The 19,995-nt window shown below is 38.2% G+C and overlaps 1 protein-coding gene across 1 annotated transcript; it reads left to right on the top strand.

Annotated features, from left to right (window-relative positions):
* The first annotated feature begins 17,084 nt into the window (after positions 1–17,084).
* LOC138907624 (uncharacterized) lies at positions 17,085–19,669 on the top strand. The gene is made up of 3 exons (XM_070198228.1): positions 17,085–17,315; positions 18,002–18,547; positions 19,172–19,669. The coding sequence occupies exons 1-3, from the start codon at positions 17,085–17,087 to the stop codon at positions 19,667–19,669; spliced, it is 1,275 nt and encodes a 424-aa protein (XP_070054329.1).
* Positions 19,670–19,995: the final 326 nt, after the last annotated feature.

The following is a 19,995-nucleotide window of genomic DNA, read 5'->3' as shown; positions in this document are numbered from 1 at the left end:
ATAGCTTATTATTGTAATTGCATCTTCCTCAAAGTATGTTCATAGCATTTACGTTCAAAGTATGCTTGATGTAAAAATAATGACCGGCATAACTTTCTTGGCCTGTTGGATTCTCTAATTTGTGAAATCCATTGAATTAAAAAATGTCTTTCAAGAGTAGAGTAGCAGCAAAACATAATGACCTTCAACAAGTATAGTTTCTTGAAATTGAGGTCTTTTCTTTGTCTTCACTTTTAAGAACGATTACATATAAGTGTTATTCCCTTCGTGAATTTGGCAGAGTTTTGAATATATTAACTTTAGTGGTCTACTTTGGACCATTCCAAGATGAAAGTTAGCATTATATTATTGTAATTTATATTCACATGACAGAATTGGAAAGAGTAGAGTTTTGTTTTATTGAAAATGGTAAACGTTTATCACAGGAAGGTAATATATCCGTCTATATATATTTTATTGCTCCTAAACATAAAATTATGAAAGTTATTTTCCAATAAAGTTGAGTACTTTTCCATTTCTTCTCCTCCCTCTATTTAAATTTGCAAATATTGGTTTATAAGCGTTATCTTTCTAATAAAAAAAGAGGAATTGAATCTACAATGTCGACTTTTACGATCGTACGAAACACGAGCAAATTTACTAGTATCCTTATAAACATGGCCGGGAAAAGCTCGCCTACAATCACAGGCGGATCTACGTATGGAATTGGGAGTGGTATGCCACCCAATCGCTTGGAGAAAATTTTATATATATACTAGTATTTTTCACAAAAACTCCTACATAACCAATAAGTGGCATCCCATGTTACAAAATGATTAAAGGTGTCATGGTTGAAGTGATGAAAAACAACCTGCAACGCCCGAGATCTAGACTCTCGGGATGTTCTTGTTGTTTCTCTTATGCCTTTTTCCTTTTCCTTTCTTCTCTTTATGCTCCTTTTATTAATTTCTCTTATTTTCTTCATCTTTGTTATTCACTATTCTTATTTATTTATATTGTATATTTTTCTTTGTCTTTTTCTGGATCTTCATATTTTATTTGAATATAATTTAATAATTTTCTGTTTTTATCCATCTAATGTTATTTTATTAATTATAAAATTTTTTACAGTGATGCATCAAAGACATTAATAAGTTACATGTAGATTGAAAGAGTGTATCACATATTCATTTATGCATAAAAAATCTTTTAAACTGGATTGATAATTTCAAAATGGATCGAACCGAACCGAACCAAAGTAATCCAAAATGGATCGAATCGTCTGAATGTACACTCTAATTCAATCTTCTTCACTAATAATCGGTTTGCATTAAAATAATTACACATATAACCATCGAATCCTGAATCCGCCTATGCATACAATCATTAGTATTCTTTGCTGTCTTTCACATTCATTTTCTCGTTTTGTTTCTTCTCCTCCTTTATAAAGCCAAGCAAATAGTGAAACAAAAATATCTTTTGGAAAAGTTTCTTTTCGGCTAGAGAAGAATCTCTTTAAAACGTTTCTTTGGGAAATGAAGATTTTTTGGTCGAGAAGGGCCTTTAATCGAAGAACTAGCCAGAAAGTATGCCAATTGATGACTACCTCTTTTACCTTTAGATATGTTGTCTCTTACTCTCCAACACCCCTCAAAAACACAAGGAAGTCAACTTTTTCACCTATGCTTTGTCAAGGATGTGAGGTATTACTTTGGACGTCATTCAGCATGCCGAAATTACTATTACGATTTCGAAGACTTCTTCTCGCAAAATCTACTCTCATTTACTTGTAGGAAACTTCAAAAAAGATCTTTAACAACAAAATTCAGAACTTGGATATGACATGTCATTTTTCAATGCGGAAAACTTAACTTTTCAGTTAGTTGTATTTTTTAAAAAGTAACACAAATTTATGTGATTTTAATAATACAAAACCTAACTTTTAGATTTTGTTAATATAGTGGGTAAAGTTCAGTGATCGTATATAAAATTAGTCTTATCCATTAAAAAATAAGATAATTTTTCATCGACGCTTGCCACATGGGTAAAGGCGGAGTCCATCGCATTTTGCACCCGTGATGTGTATCCTTTTTTGTGATTTGCACTCTTTCCTATTTATTTTTACGATTTCAACCCTAACCTCTTTATTCCCTTGCAAAACAATAAAACCACCATTTATATAAATTTTTCATGAGGGCAAAATAGAAAATACAAATAAAAGGCTTCGAAGAGTAGAAATACTAAAATTAAATTGTAAAGATAAATGACAAACTTGACATTGAGAATCTCTTAGGAATAAATGATAGGGAAATATCCATTGAATAGCAAAAGAAGTGATGAAATTAAAATTTGTTCTTGCTGACAATTTCATATGCTAATTGCTTCTATTTTCTTCCACATCAAAGCTCTTTTACTTGGACTTCTCTGTAGCACTTGTATTTTGAAGGGTTTGTAAGCTAATACAATTTTTTTCATTCCACATATACTTCTCAGCATTTAACACAATGCCGCCAACTTGAGCTCGCGCATGCCTATGAGATGAATCATCCTCCATTGGCCTTCTTAGCTGTGAAAAAAATAAAGAACACAAATATATTAACTGTCTCTCAAAGTACTAAATCTCCTACATTTAAGGTTCCATACTTACATTGAGTTTGGAAGGTTCATTTATATGTCCAGTCCAATAAGTGGACTCAAAATTGATTTGCTTACTTGGGTGGGATTGACTTGTAGCATTTTGGCAACAATCTTGAGTTGTTTGAGTAGCTTGAGGTAGAGTTGTTGAATTCGGGGAATCACTACTCTTCTAGCAAGTTATTTTGTTGTGACCAGTTTGCAAGCACTTGCTACACCTCCCTAACTCCCCTCTCTTACTCAATTTGGTAACATCATGCATTTCACTTGTTGCATATTGTTTTTTCTTTTTCTCTCTTCTCTGTTTTTTCATCTCAACTGCTTTTCTCTTGGAGGCTTCAATTTCATCGGGCTCTTTTCTTCGGCTCATAGTTAGGAGGGTTAACATCAAGTAGATCAGTAGGTTCCCACATATCAGGTCCATCCATTTGAGCAATGACTGGCTCATAAATCTTCATTTGAGTAGTTTTCTTATAACAATCATGTATGAAATTTTCTGGATTCTCTCTTATATGGAATATGCAGCTCATTGCATGTGAGCATGGGATTCCTGTAAGGTCCCATCCCCTGCATTAACAGGTTCTTCCACTCAAGTCAACACTAAATTGTTCACCATACATGGTCTTTACTTGAAATAAAAAATTTTCAGCCCAAGTAGGAATTGATGTAGCCTAGTCTTCCTTCACTTTTTCTACTAGTTTTCGGATTCGAGGGCATAAATTTCCTGTTATAGTAAAATATTGTCAGGATCATGTTAAATATTTTGTGCTTCAGAGAAGTTACAATAACAATATTACCTTAGTATTTGAGCAGGTCTTCCCTCTTTTGGTTCAGTTTCTTCATCAAGTATATTCTAATTCCTTCAATAGTCCAAGTATAGGTTTCTCCCTTGCCCTCAAGTATATTTTATTTGTATTTTCTATTTTGCCTTCATAAAAAATTTATATAAATGGTGATTTTATTATTTTGTAAGGGAATAAAGAGGTTAAGGTTGAAATTGTAAATAAAAAAAATAAAAAAATAAAAAAAAATAGAACAGGGTGCAAATCACAAAAAAGATACACATTAGGGGTGGAAAATGCGATGGACTCGGTAAAGGCGTCATAGGAAGAGGACATGTATGTCTTTAAAGAGATCTACTTTCTTACTAATTTTAAAAAATAACACAATTTACCAAAAAAAATGACAAAACTGTCCTTTTTATTTTTTGTTTTTGTTTTTCTTGGGGGTTTTAGCAGGCGTTTGGACATGAATTCCAAAAACAAAATTCAAATTTGAAATTTCACTAAAATTTGAATTGAATATGAAGTTGTGTTTGGTTATAATTTTTGCAACATATTTGGATGTCTTTTTTTCAACATATTTTGCAACTAAATACTAGCAACCTTCCCATTTTCAAGTGAGATTGGAAAAATTGTAAGATTTTGATAACCAAATATTATTTTCAAAAACAAAATTTGAAAAAAAAGAAAAAATTTCTTATGTCCAAACGGGCTCTTAGTATGTTTGTCTGCTTCTTTTTATTTGTAAACTATATTATGAATGAGTAAAGAACCTTTTAGGCATGGTAATTTGAACTATACTCATGAACCTGATAGGATAACTTTATTGTTTTCTTTATTTTTCTTTCGCGATTTCGTTCTATAAGAAGAAAATTCTAAATAGTCGATCGCTTTTTGACAGAATTATTTGTTGAAAATATGTTTTTTTCTTGTAGTGTTAACACTAATGCTCTTAACATATATTTGCCCAGAATATGATTCTATATAGCAAACAAGATGAGGTTCTAAAATATATGTATAGTTTTCCTCTATTGTTATTTCTGATAATATTAACTATATCTTTTAACGTATTTTCCTCTGAGTTAGAAAAACCTACTCACTCTGTATTTATATTATCAATAATCTATCTTAACTAACTTAGTTCTCTATTTTTATATATTAATTTATCACTTGACCAATTCGAGTTAAATATCAAAACCTGAATAGTAACTTTTTTCACGGGTCTCCTTCTAAGAACTAGGCAAAAGTTTATTCGTACTTGGTGCTGAGCTAACTATAGCGCAAAGTCGATTCTCTTTGGTTAATAAAATCCAACATGTTTATCACTCCCACGGGTGCATAATAGGTTCATAGAAATTATTGTACGTCAAATAAGATCAAAAGTGTAGGTTTCAGAAGATGGAATGTCTAATATTTATTACCCGAAGAACTTATTGGATTGTTGCGAGCAGAACTAATGGGGCGCACTTTGGAAGAAGCGATCAGTTAGCGAGTCGTCCTATTGGGAATAACAAGAGCATTTCTCAATATTCAAAGTTTCATATCTGAAGCGAGTTCTCAAGAAACTGCTCGAGTTTTAGCAAGCGGTTCTCCGGGGTCATAACGAGTGGTTGAAAGGCCTGAAAGAGAACGTTGTTTGGGGGGGAGGGGGGGAGGGAATACCCGTTGGTACCGGATTCAAGGGATTAGTGCACCTTTCAAAACAACATAACAAAATTCCTTTGGAAACAAAAAAAAAAAAAGGAATCTATTCAAGGGGGAGATGAGAGATATTTTGTTCCACCACATAAAATTATTTGGTTCTTGTCTTTCAAAAACTTTCCACGATATACTCTAATAATCATTTAGAGGATTTAATGATTCCTAACAATGGATTCATCTCTTTCGCTATCTGCATTTGGTATGGTTATTTGCTTTGGTAATAAAAAGAATAATGGTTTAGGTCGTATATCTACGCCCAATCTACGATAGAAGAAAAGATTCCATCAGAACAATTATTTATTTCAATTCTGGGTTCCTCGTCTCTTCTTTTTTTTTTTTGAAAAAAAATAACAAACAAAGGGGGGAGGGTGTGGGGGAGAACTGACAAGAAGATATTGGAACATAAATTTGGAAGAGATAATGGAGGCAGAAGTTTAATTTGGTCATGGTACTAGGAAATGGAATGCTAAAATGGCGTCTTATATCGGTAACGATCCGACCAGTCGTTTTACTTTCTAGATCCCTATTCCCCTAAATAAGACTCTTTGTATGTGATTTTACTGTTTTATGACTTGCGAGGATGGTCAGTTCGGGATTTGGAAGGGTTCGGGTTGAAATAGGAATACTTGGTTCCTTAAGGTTGGCTAAAAAGGACTAAGTTTGACTTTGGTCAATATTTTAAATAAACGACCTCGGAACCGGAATTTGACGGTTCTAATAGGTTCGTATGATAATTTTGGACTTGGGTATATGTTCGGATCGGGTTTGGATGATCCGGGAGCGTTACGACACTTAATATTGGAAGTTGGTACCTTAAAGGTTTTAAAGTTCTTTAAATTTGATTTGGAGTACGTTTTGAGGCTATCGAGGTCCGTTTGGGATTCCAAGCCTGGGAATAGTTCCGTATGGTGATTTAAGACTTGCGCGCACAATTTGAAGTCATTCTGAGTAGTTTAAGTATGTTTCGGCGCGTTCGGAGTAAGTTGGAAAAATTTGAGGTTCATAAGTTGATTCTATTGGTTTTAGGTTGCGATTCTTAGTTTTAATATTGTTTTCCGCATTCCGAGGGTGCGAGCAAGTCCGTTTTATTATTTCAAACTTGTTGGTATATTTGGACGGGGCCTCGGGAACCCCGGATGCCATTCGGACGATGCGCGGAGGTTGTTTAGCCTTGGGTAAATAGCCGAAGCACCCAGCTTCTGATGCAATCGCACCTGCGGAGGGCCAGCCGCAGGTGCGAACTCGTAGAAGCGAGCCAGCAGCCGTAGAAGCAGCCCAGCATGGGCAGCCCAGAAACCGCAGATGTGGGACATGGCACGCACCTGCGAACGCGCAGGTGCGATGGAAGTAACCGTAGAAGTGGCCAAAGACGCAGGTGTGACACTCGCGTCGCAGAAGCGGGGCAGTGGTCTGCAGATGCGGAAGTAGATCAACTGGGGAAGGGCTGCATCTGTGATGATTTTTCCGCAGAAGCGGCTGCCCCTCCACAGAAGCGAAAATCGCTGAAGGCAGAATGGTCCATTTAATGTTAGGCTATTTTGGCTCATTTTCTTTCAACTCTTGGGCGATTTTAGAGCTCTTGGAAGGGGGTTTTTACGTAGCACGTTGAGGTATATAATTTCTATACAATATGAGTTCAAAACATAGATTATGTGTAGATTTTAGGCCAAATAGGTGTACGGCCCCTTAAACTTGGCTTCAGTTTCTATTTTGACACCTTAACTTAGCGCGTTTCCTATTGAATACTTTAACTCTATTTTGGTCTATACCATTTAAACACAGCGCATGATCGGGATGTAAAAACTTAAGCGTATATTTTTAAATGCTTCCCACGTGGAATAACATACTAAGAATAGTCTGACATGTGTTTATTTATTCAGGTCGGATAAAAAAAACCTTTTTTACCTTACCCACATTTTACCTCGCCTCGGTTAATCGATCTTCCACCCTAATGAACTATATTGAGACCGATTCTCGGTGGAATCTTTATTGGTTTTGAGTTAGATTCAACTGTCCGTCAATATCTTGGTCGGTTATATTACTAATACGGGTAATCGTTTGCTTCTTTCGACCGTGGTGGTGAGTGGAGTTGGTCGTAACTGGAGCTAGTCGTGATTGGACTTGGTCGTGACTGGAGTTTCGCGGTTTACGCTATTTCAATTGAAGTTTTCCTTTGTGGTAAGCTTTTATTTACTGAAAACATAGTTGTTTTTGGTTGTTGTAATTTAGTTTGATTGGAGTTTGTGAAAATTAGGGTTCTTTTATAAATTTGGGTCCGGAAATCTACTGACATCCTCTGTTTCGCTTTTTGGTGTTTCAATACAGTGGTAAATCTAGACATATCTGCAGACGAATATATTCTTGTCAATTTTCACCATGGTGGACATATTGTCAAGGATCCTGACCCGAGATATATAGGAAAGAGGGGTGAGGATGGTCACATGATAGACAAGGACCACTTTTCTCTTTTTGAGCTTCTGTCCTACACAAAGGATATGAGGTATTCTGAGGTAGAGGGTTTCTATCTAATTAATCTGAAATCTAATGACTCTGTCTTGATTGAAAATGATGAACAGCTATATAATATAGTTTGTCACCTTAATCATCTTGATCATTTAGATTTATTTATTAAGCATGTAGTTAATGAGCCTTTGTTGGTTGATGAGACTGTCCCATGCGGCCTTTTATGTTGGCCAAAAGTTGTTGAACCAAGTGAAAATACATTAAATAAAGAGGCTGGGGCAACATCTACTATTCCAGAGGATATAAATGTCCAAGAAAGTGCTGCAGATAACACATTTGTGGCTGAAGAAACAACAAACATAGATGTTGGTTTGGCATTAGATCTGTCAAGTAGTGAGTCTGAATTAGATAACATTCCTGATGAAGATGATAGTGATGTGAATGAAGAGCTCACTTCATTAAGGCATGAAAGAAGAAACAAGAAAAAATAGAATAAACAAAGAAAAAAACCTACTCCAACTGAAGAGATTATTCTGGGAGAAGCTGGAATAGATAAAGTCTTTGAGGATATTGGTAGGCCATCTAAGGAGGACAGGTTTGCTGAAAAATTAGGAGGGGATGAAGACTACTATACTAGTTCTGATATTGGAAGTGATGATAGCACAGATGACTTAGATATTTTAGCTGAAAGAGGTATTGATTTACCTCCTAGAAGGAGAAGTAAAAAGGTAAGGTTTGACCCTGACTGTTACCTTGCTATTTTTGAGCTTGGTATGGTATTTGAAAATGTTGTAGAGTTTAGAAAAGCAGTAGCCTCATATGCTGTGGAGAACAAAGTGCAACTAAAAATTAGGCCTAATGAAAAGGATAGGGTTAGAGTTAAGTGTAAAGGAGCCAAGTGTAACTGGGAATTGTATGCAAGCAATTATGAGGATTCATGTGACTTTACTATGAAGAAGTACCATCCAGCTCACAAGTGCAACACCAAAAATAAGAACAAATTATGTACTTCTAAGTACATTGTCAATAAGTATAAATATAGGATTATTTCCCAGCCAAATATTAAGTTGTGGGAGATTCAGAATTTGGTCAGGGATAAGTTAGGTTTGTATGTTGGAAGGACTGTTTGTTACAGGGCTAAGTGTAGGGTGATAAGTCAATACATGGGTGACTGGAGGATGGAATTTAACAAACTTACTGATTATGCTGATATTATTAAGCAAACAAATCCTGGGAGTTCATGCTGGATCATAACAGATAGTGAGACTCTTCCTGGCAAGAATCTGTTTGCTATTTTTATCTATGTTTAGATGCTTTGAAAAGATGATGGTTAGAAGGGTGCAGAAAAATCATAGGATTTGATGGTTGTTTTCTAAAGGGAATCTGCAAGGGTGAGTTACTTGTTGCAGTTGGTAGAAATGGGAACAATCAAATATTTTCTATTGCATGGGTTGTAGTTGATCAAGAGACAAAACACTCTTGGAGTTGGTTCATCACATATTTGATTACAGATTTACAGTTAGGAGATGGTGTTGGCTTAACTGTTATGTCAGATATGCAAAAGGTAAAATTACAAAACAGTTATTACTATTTTTTGTAGGGACTAGTACCAACTATAAGAGAATTACTACCAATGGCAGAACACAAAATGTGTGCTAGACACATTTGGTCTAACTGGTCCAAAACCTGGAGAGGTGAAGAAAGGAGAAAATAATTCTGGAGATGTGCCAAAGCATCTTATGAAGTGAAATTCAAGGAAGAACTTGAAGCAATGAATAAGCTTGGTTATAAGATATGTGAAGACTTGTTGAAGTATGATAAAGAGTATTGGTGTAGGGCATACTTTAGAGAAGATTCAAAGTGTGATGTCATTGAGAATAGCATGTGTGAAATATTCAATTCTTGGATAGTAGGTCCTAGGCACAAGTCTGTGCCCACTGGTAAATTGTGTGAAACCTAGATGATTATGTTGCCCACTGGTATAGGAAGAAAACTTTCCTTAAAGCTTGCTTACCAGCATTTCATTCAGCCAATTCCCAATATGAAGATGTGGCCAGATTCAACAAATCCATATATAGAGCCTCTGAAACCTAAACTTATGCCAGGTAGACCAAAGAGATGTAGGAGAAAAGTCAAGGATGAACCAAGGAAAAAGCATGGTAAACTATCAAAGAAAGATGTAAAGATGACTTGTTCAAACTGCCAACAAACAGGCCACAACAAATTTGGATGCAGGAATATGGTAAGTTCTCATATTTGTAATTCTGTCTTTTACATTCTTTTTTTGTAATTCTGATATTCTTTTCTTTTACTTCTGTCAGCATGTTCCAAGAAGTGCTACTCAACAAAGTCAAAATATACCACTACCTCCACCAAGATCATCTCAGGAAATACCATCTCAACAAAGCAATCCATCATCTATATGTGAGGATACAAGTGTTGTCAAAAGACAAAGCAACAAGGGTGTATAGTTTATTGTAACGCAGTTTTGTGCGCTGGAATTATTCTATTTTTACTAATTTATTGTATTTTACAGCCTGGTATATCATCTGAGAGAGTCATATCAGCTGGGACATTCAAGGATACATCTGCAACTAACATAGACATTGGATTTAACCCCCCTCCCTCCCCCCCCCTCCGGATTGAAGTTTAAAGGAAAAAATACAGTGACAAGGTCACAGCTTCAGCATATGAGTTCAGCAAGGCAAAAAGGCCCTTCAAGTCAAATAAGTTCAGCTGCATCTACATTGTGAAGCAGACCAGCTTTTGTTTATGTTATCTAAGATGTCACTGCCAGTTTTTTGTTTGGGCAATTATGCTCTATTTGATACATTATGCTCTATTACAGTTTACTAGTTTGGGAAGTAATTTGTTTGGGAAAATAATGCTCTGTTTTTGTAATTTGTAGACCAAAATAATGCTCTGTGTTTTAGCTTCGATGTAATGCTAGTTCATCATATTATGCAATTGAATGTTTGGGCAGTTATGTTTTCAATTCATGAATATGTTTGGGCAGTTATGTTTTCAATTCATGAATATGAATTTGCATTTCATTCCTAACACAATATGGAAGTGCAGCTGAACTTCAATTTGCATCAAATATTGGTCATTGCCATTTCATTCATAACAAGTACATTAATCAAAAGCCAAATTCCTAGTACCCACTTCCAACATACTACATTGTTCTTTAACTAATAGTAGCAACTACAACACCATTATCACCAGCATATCATAAAAATACTACATTGTTCTTCAAACCACCAGCATCAGCAAAGCCATATCCATAGAAACAGAACCACCACCATAACAAATAACCACTTCAACCGCGCAACTGTTTTCTCAGTTCTTTCGACTCTCTTCAATAGACCTCGTATAACCCTCTTAGCTTGGTCGGGCATTTCATCATCATGACATCTGAAGTATTTGCATCCACCTCGACCCTACAATATTAAAAAAGAAATATGGCCAAAAAATTAAAAACATATTTCTTTTTTAAGAAATTCAAGGGTCTAAGCAATACGATCGACTTACCAATTTACAACCATAAAATTGACAACCTGGGTTTGCAGGTGACCATGATATAGTCAGTGGCGCATTTAATCCACAGTGAAAAATATCCATTCCATTGCGTGAAGTTGTTGATTTTTGTGACATGAAGCTGATAAACGAGAAAGATGAGGAAGAAATCAGATAAAGATTCAAGCTTGGGCACCTAAGCTTCAGTTGAAGGGAAAAATGACGACTTTGAAAGGGGAAGAATACGAAATAGGAATTAGGGCTTTTTTGAGAGAAATAATGGGAAAATCGGGTGTTTTGAAGTGGGTCTAACAAGTGGGGTTTTTTTTACCGTTGGAATATCCACCTAAGCAAATATTAATAATATTCACGCGCTTACCATGTGTGGACATAACGCTACTTTGGCCGGTCATGCATTATGTTTAAATGGTATAAACCAAAATAGAGTTAAAGTATTCAATAAGAAAATCGCTAAGTTAAGGTGTCAAAATGGAAACTGGAACCAAGTTAAGGGGCCGTCTATATATTTTCCCTAGATTTTAACATGTAAAATTGTGATAATCATGGGTTTAGATGAAAAATCTAGGTTTTGATAAAAAATGGGATTTAACCACGAAAATGGTTAGGGAATTGAGTGAAAATTATATATTTGAGTTCGTGAGGCTATGAGTAACAACTTTTTTCAAAAATTTCCAAAATTCGGGCATATGGGACCGGGGGTGAATTGTAGGAATCCTTCAATTGGGATTGGGTAATCACTCAAATAGTTAGAATATGAACTTTTGAATACATATTTATTAATTTATACAACCTTTGAATAGTTTCGGATTGTTCGGCACCGAGTTGAGGCTTTAGAGTAAATTTGAGGCCGGAAAGCGAGCTTTGAGATAAGGTAAGTCTCTTGCCTAACCTTGTAAGGGGAAATTTACCCCATAGGTGATTTAAATTAATATTTTCTTCTAATTGTGGGGGCTACGTACGCACGAGGTGACGAGAGTCCATGCGTAGCTACTAATTATGCTTATGTCCGGATAGTTTAGGACCCAAATCATGAAATACTTGTCATGTTCGCACTCTACTTATTAATTAAATTGCCTAAATTATATTGGAACTTGATAAAGGGATTGTAAAAGACCGAATTTCACTTACTTGGGTTTCGGCGGGTTACATGACCGTTAATAGAAATTGTGGTTCTTTGTGTATTAGCCTCGTAATAACTTTTAAATTGAATGTTCATAAAGTATCCTCTCTTCTTGTGGAGTAGGCCGAACGTCTCGGCAGTAGAATAGATGCATCTATGGTTCATCCCGCATGACCCTCAACAATGTACATGTTATTCTGGATCAGGTCGTACGACCTCGGCATAAATTGTGCTTAATAATACTAAGAGCCTAATTATACTTGATATTATTTTATGACTTGTGAAGTTTTGATTATTAATGACAGGAAATTAACTTGGAAATTACTAAATGTGAAAGAATTATTCATTCCTGCTTGTTATTGAGTTGTTATTATTATTTACATAACTCATGCCTATTTAGAATTTTTGTATTATTATTGTTAGCCCATAGTAAGTGTCGATGTCGATCCCTCGTCACTAATTCTTCGAGGTTAGATTAGATACTTACTGGGTACATGTTGTTTATATACTCATGCTACACTTCTACACTAATCGTGCAGGATTTGAGGCAGGTTCATCTGGCGTTCCTACCGGTGCGCATCCTAGATATCCCGAGGCCTAGTGGTGAGCTTATTCCTGAGCCGTTCTGCAGCCCCTAGAGTATCTCTTTTGTATTTTATATTATGTCTCCTTTATTTCGAACAATAGTTAGAGTTTTGCATATTCTACTAGTTACTCATACACTTGTGACACCAGGTCATGGCACACACACTAGTAGACTTTATGGTTTTGGAGTACTTATATCACTATGATTTCCACTCAGTTGTCTTCGTTTCATTTATTGAATTTTCCACTCCTTAATTTCTTCTTAAATAGAATTTAATTACTTGAAAACTTGTTAAAAGAGAAATAACATGGTTTAATTCACTGTTGGCTTGCCTAGCGCTAACGTTGGGCGCCATCACGACCCATAGTAGGAATTGGGTCATGACAACATGGTATCAGAACTCTAGGTTCACGTAGGTCTCACAAGTTAGGAGCAGGCCTAATAGAGTCTTGCGGATCGGTAGGGAGACATTCGTACCTATCTTCGAGGGCCTATAGGGTGTTAGAAAACTACTCTGTCTTCATCTCCTATCGTGCAGTTGATGTAGTACTAAGTATCTTTCTCTTATTCTCTCACAGATGGTAAGAACGTGCGCAGCGGATGTTCCAGACCATGGAGGAGCGGCTCCCCTATTGCTAGAGGTCGAGGGAGGGCTCCAGCCCACGGTAAAGGACGAGGGCGTCCTAGAGTTACTCCCGCTATACCACCAGCGGATCCAGTAAAGGATTCTATTATTGAGGAGCAGGAAGAGGTTCCTGTAGCAAAGCCAGCCCCAGCGAATTTCATGTCCGCACCATGTTTCCAGGAGGTTATGGGCCGTATGTTGCGGTTCATGGATTCTATGACTCAGGCTGGTTTATTTCCAACGGACCCAGCCACATCTCAGGCGGGAGGGGGAGCACATACCCCTACCACTCAAGCTCCAGGGCATGCAACTGCCGTATATCAGACCCCGGGCACATTACCCGTGGGTGGAGCTCAGCCAGTTGCAACAGCTATACCTGAGCCCAGACCAGCTGCGGTCGGCGATCCGCAGAAGCTATTGCACAGATGGACTAGGCTGCATACTCCTGTCTTTGGGGGTTAGCGACATGAGGACCCCCAGGACTTTATTGATCGGTGCAGGGACAGACCGCACAATATGAGGATATTGGAGTCCCATGGGGTGGATTTTACTACTTTCCAGCAGGAGGGCAGGGCCTGTAGGTGGTGGCAGCCGTATCTCCTCGGCAGATCGACACATTCTCCTCCCATGACTTGGGGCTAAGGCTGGCAAGTGGGCCGGTCCAGGGCCGGGACTGGCCCGGGACCGCGGGCCAAACGGCTAAACGGGCCAGGACCGTTTGGTCCGGTTTTAGCGGGCTTGGTCCTGTCTCGTGGGCCGGTCCTATGATTTGGGCCCGTCAGGCCCGGGACCGGCCCGGTCCCTTAGAGGGCCTAGCGGGCCCAACGGCTATTTTTAAATAAAAAAATAGCCGTTGGGCTGTCAAAAATAGCCGTTGGTTATTTATGAAATAGCCATTTAACCCCCCAACTTTGTTTTAATCCCAAACTTTTTATAATTACACTTTTTCCCTATTTTCAACTATAAATACCCTATCATTATTTCATTTTTTCTTACAAAATCATCAATCTATCACAATCTCTCTCTAATTTACTTCTATAATTGCTACTATTACTTACTTTATTGTTACAATTTGTGAAATAATTGTGAAGTTGGTGAATTGAAGTCTTCAACGATAATCAATTTCCAACAAGTTGTTCGTCAATTCGGTAAACTCGTTCCAACTCTTAAGTTTTAATATTATAATTTTGTTTGTTTTATTTACTTTGCTTGATTAATTAAGATGGCTTATTCCTTAAAAAATATGTTTAGTAAAAATAAGGGAAAATCGAAGAGTGGTGAATCTAGTGGCCAATATGTTCCTCCTCCACTTCCCCCGGCTCCCCGACCCAAACATGTTACCCGTCCTACACCTCCTATTCTTGATAGCGATAATAGTTTATTACAATTTACCGAGAGTCAGTTTTGCCATAATATTGTACCCGGTGAACAATTAAACCATGAATATATGAATGCTCTTTATGGTAGTCCAACTATTGATGAAAATGATGATGAAGAAATAGATTTTGATGAAACGCAACCGGATGATAATACATCTTAATTAGCTTCTTTTTCTTCTCAATGGTGGTATTAACACCTTGTTGTGCTCATTCCATAGGAGAGAGGAAGACTAAGAAAGATATTGCCATGATTTTTAATACTATAATAAAAATATAACGCATTGATTTGAATATCTCTTTACAATATTTTTGTCTTTTTATATATCTTAAGCTATACATATAGTATAACATAGTATAGTACAATATACTATAGTATAGTATAGTATATTATATATATACTATATATACAACTTAAGATATATAAACTATATTCGATATACTATGTATATATAGTATATCTTATCTAGTATACTATGTATATATAGTATATCTTAAGATGTATATATAGTATAGTATATATAGTATATATATATAAGCTTATATATATATGTATATCGAGTATATCGAATATACTATGTATATATAGTATAGTGTGTGTGTGTGTGTGTGTGTATATATATATATCTTAAGATATATATATATACTATAATATATTATATATATACTATAATATATATACATAGTTTATAAGTCATATTCGATAGTATACATCTTAAGATATACTATATATACATCTTACTATATATATATATATATATATATATATATATATATAGAGAGATATATATATATAGTATATCTTAAGATGTATATATAGTATATTTTAAGATGTATATATAGTATATAAATCGAATATAGCTTATATATCTTTATTACTATTTTTTTTCTCTAACTTCTATAATAAATAAAAAAAATACAAATTTTCTGTTGGGCCCGTTTAGGCCCGGAACCGGCCCACTTAACCTGGGACCGTTAGTTCGTGGTCCCGGTCCCGAGCCGGTTCCAGCAATAAGCCCGCGAAGCCCGGGACCGTTTAGGACCGGGCCCGCGAAGCCCACTTAGGACCGGGCCCGGCCCACTTGCCACCCTTACTTGGGGCCGGTTCACCTCTATCTTTCTAGATAGGTATATTCCACCCTCTCGGAGGGAAGAGTTATGATTTCAGTTCGAGCAGCTCCGGCAGGATCAGATGTTAGTGACCGACTATGAGGAAAGATTATCTGAGTTGTCTCGCCATGTACTTATGATACTTCCTACTGATGTAGAGAGAGTGCGGAGGTTTGTTGCGGGTTTGCATTCAGGTATCCAGGCCACTATGGCTCGAGAGGTTGAAATGAGGACTTCTTACGAGATAGTTGTGGAGATAGCTCGGAGGATCGAGGGAGTACGTCAATGTAGCCGAGAGCAGATTATGAGGGATAAGTGGTTTCGATATTCTGTAGAGTTCAGAGGTGCCCCGACTAGCGGCAGAGGTCAGTTTGTGAGGGATCAGTCTAGCAGGCCCACCTATCCAGCATCGCCGCCTCCTCGGGGTGCTTCGGTGTGACCATATTTCAGCGTTATGCCAGAGAGTTCCTACTGCCTACCAGCTATGCAAGGTTCCTCCAGTGGGTATTCAGGCCATCAGGGTCAGACTTCAGGTCAACAGTCCACTGTACTGAGAGGTTGTTTTGAGTGCGGCGATCTTAGTCATATGCGGAGGCTCTGCCCCAGGCTTCGGGGCAAGGCAATGCAGCAGAGTTAGTAGCCTATAATTCCAGCACCAGCTGCCGCACCAGTCGTCCGGCCGCCGAGAGGTGGAGGGCAGGTGGGTAGGGGCCGTCCTAGAGGTGGAGGCCAGTCAGGTGTAGGCTAGATAGGTGGCGCTCCAGCTAGGTTCTATGCTTTTCTGGGTTATGATTTGAGAGTTGATCTTTTACTGCTTAGCATGGTTAATTTTGACGTGATTTTGGGCATGGATTGATTGTCACGCTAAGACTATGATGCTAGAGATGCCCGGGTTGCCTAGGGTTGAGTGGAGAGGTCCCCTAGACTCTGTTTCGAGTAGGGCAATTTCATACTTGAAGGATCAATGGATGGTTGAGAAGAGATGTCTGGCGTACTTGGACTTCGTGAGGGATGTTAGTGATGATACTCCTACTGTTGGGTTAGCTCCGCTAGTGAGAGACTTCCGAGATATTTTCCAGCAGATTTGTCAGTCATGTCACCCGATAGGGACATTGATTTTGGTATTGACCTGGTACCGGGCACTTAGCCCATCATTATTTGACTGTATCGCATGGCACCTATACAGTTGAAGGAGTTGAAGGAACACTTGCAGGAACTACTTGATAAGGGCTTCATCAGGCCTACTGTGTTGCCGTGGGGTGTGCTGGTTCTCTTTGTGCAGAAGAAGGATGTTACTATAAGGATGTGTATTGACTACATGCAACTGAATAAAGTTACAATTAAGAAAAAGTACCCACTACCGCGCATTGATGACTTATTAGATCAGCTTCAAGGTGCCAGAGTATTCTCGAAGATCGATTTGAGGTCGCGGTATCATTAGTTAAAGATTCGGGATTCAGATATTTTGAAGACGACTTTCAGGAGGCGCTATGGTCACTATGAGTTTCTGGTGATGTCCTTTGGGCTGACCAATGCCCCACCAACCTTTATGCACTGGATGAACAGTGTGTTTCAATCGTATCTTGATTCTTTCGTCATTGTGATTACTAATGATATGTTGGTGTATTCACGCAGCCAAGAGGACCATGAGAAGCACTTGAGGATCGTGCTCCAAACTTTGGGGGAGAAGAAGTTATATGCTAAATTCTCCAAGTGTGAGTTTTGGCTTGATTCGGTGGCATTTTTGGGGCACGTGGTGTCCAGTGAGAGGATTAAGGTAGATCGAAGAAGATTGAGGCAGTTCAGAGTTGGGCCAGATCATGTTCTACTCCTAAGATCTAAAGTTTCCTTGGTTTGGCCGGGTATTATAGCCGTTTTGTGGAGGGTTTCTCGACCATTGCTGCACTTTTGACTAGATTGACCCAGAAGAGTGCCCTATTCAGGTGGTATGATGAGTTTGAGGAAATCTTTATGAAGCTTAAGACTGCCTTAACTACAGCTCCAGTTCTGGTTTTACTTTCAGGATTGAGTTCTTATACGGTCTATTGTGATGCCTCTCGGATTGGCATTGGTTGTGTATTGATGTAGGAGGGTAGAGTTATTTCTTATGCTTTGCGTCAATTAAAGCCCCATGAGAAGAACTACCATGTACATGATTTGGAGTTGACAGTCATTGTTCATGCATTGAAGATTTGGAGGCACTATCTCTACGGCGTGTCTTGTGAGGTGTTCACAGATCATAGAAGCCTACAACACTTATTCAAGCAAAAGGATCTGAACTTGAGACAACGGAGGTGTTTAGAACTACTAAAGGACTATGATATTACCATTCTTTATCACCTGGGAAAAGCCAATATAGTAGCTGATGCCTTGATTAGGAAGGTCGAGAGTATGGGGAGTCCTGCTTATCTTTCAGTTATGGAGAGGCCTTTAGTATTGGATGTTCAAGCTTTGGCCAATCGGTTCGTGAGGTTGGATATATCGGAGCCCAGTAGAGTCCTTGCTTGTGTTGTATCACGGTCTTCTTTGTTTGAGTGCATTAAGGCGCGTCAGTATAACGATCCCCATTTGCTTGTCATGAAGGACACAGTGCAACACGGTGATGCTAAAGAGGTTAATATTAGAGATGATGGGGTATTGAGGATGCATGGTCGGATCTGTGTTCCAAATGTGGACGGGTTGCGTGAGTTGATTCTTGAGGAGGCCTATAGTTCGCGGTATTTAATCCATCCGGGTGCCACGAAGATGTATCAAGATTTGAGACAACACTATTGGTGGCGGAGGATGAAGAAAGATATTATTGAGTATGTTGCTCGGTGTTTGAACTGTCAGCAGGTGAAATATGAGAATCAAAGACCCTATGGTTTTCTTCAGAGACTTGATAATCCATAATGGAAGCAGGAGCGTATTATCACGGATTTCGTAATTGGACTTCCACAAACCTTGAAGAAATTTGTTGCAGTATGGGTTATTGTGGATAGACTGACCAAATCTGCACATTTCATTCCAGTTGTGACTACCTACTCTTCAGAGCAGCAGGCTTAGATTTACATTCGTGAGATTGTTCAACTTGATGGTGCGCCCATGTCTATTATCTCAGATCGGGGCACTCAGTTCATATTGCAGTTTTGGAGAGCAGTGCAGCAAAAGTTGAGTACATCTCATCCCCAGACAAACGGTCAGTTCGAGCGTACTATTCAGATCTTGGAGTACATGTTACGTGCATGTGTTATCGACTTCGGAGGTTCGTAAAATCAGTTTATTCCATTAGCAGAGTTTGCCTACAACAACAGCCTCCAGTCGAGTATCCAAATAGATCCTTATGAGGCCTTATATGGGAGGAGATATCGTTCTCCGGTTGGTTGGTTTGATCCTGGGGGGGCTAGGTTGTTGGGCACTGATTTGGTCTGTGATGCTTTGGAGAAGGCAAAGTTAATCCAGGAGAGTTTTCATGCATCACAGTCCAGGAAGAAGAGTTATGCTGGCAGGAAGGTTCGTGATGTTGCATATATCGTGGGTGAGAAGACTCTTCCTAGATTTCCGCCCATGAAGGGTGTGATGAGGTTCGGAAAGAAGGTCAAGTTGATCCCTCAGTATATTTGCCCTTTTGAGGTGCTTGAAAGGGTTAGAGAGGTGGCCTACAAACTTGCCTTGCCACCTAGTCTATCGGGAGCTCAACTAGTGTTTTATATTTCGATGCTCCGAAAGTGTTATGGTGATCCATCACATGTTTGGATTTCAGCACGGTACAACTAGATGGGAATCCGACTTATAATGTGGAGCATGTGGCCATTTTGGACCGACATGTTCGAAAGTTGAGGTCGAAGAATATAGCTTCGGTGAAGGTTCATTGGAGAAGTCAGCAAGTGGAGGAGGCTACTTGGGAGACCGAGCAGGATATGTGGAGCAGATAACCACACCTATTTGAGACTCTAGGTATGATTCTAGACCTGTTCGAGACAAACATTTATTTAAGACGGGGAGAATATAACGACCCAGTCAGTTGTTTTGAGTATTTAGCCATGTTTCCCCTATTTGATGCTTTAATTATATGTATTTGGGGTTTCGTGACTTGCCGGGGT

Source organism: Nicotiana tomentosiformis, chromosome 3 (genome assembly GCF_000390325.3).
Source record: "Nicotiana tomentosiformis chromosome 3, ASM39032v3, whole genome shotgun sequence".
Taxonomy (NCBI): Eukaryota; Viridiplantae; Streptophyta; class Magnoliopsida; order Solanales; family Solanaceae; genus Nicotiana; species Nicotiana tomentosiformis.
The sequence above is the reverse complement of the archived record's forward strand: the minus strand, read 5'-3'. Positions and strand labels throughout refer to the sequence as shown.

Coding starts and splice junctions, on each gene's coding strand:
- LOC138907624 (XM_070198228.1), top strand. CDS start 17,085: ATGGCACCTATACAGTTGAAGGAGTTGAAGGAACACTTGCAGGAACTA. Junction 17,316..18,001: donor ATCAGCTTCAAGGTGCCAGA/GTATTCTCGAAG, acceptor GTATTGATGTAG/GAGGGTAGAGTTATTTCTTA. Junction 18,548..19,171: donor TTAATATTAGAGATGATGGG/GTATTGAGGATG, acceptor TCGTAAAATCAG/TTTATTCCATTAGCAGAGTT.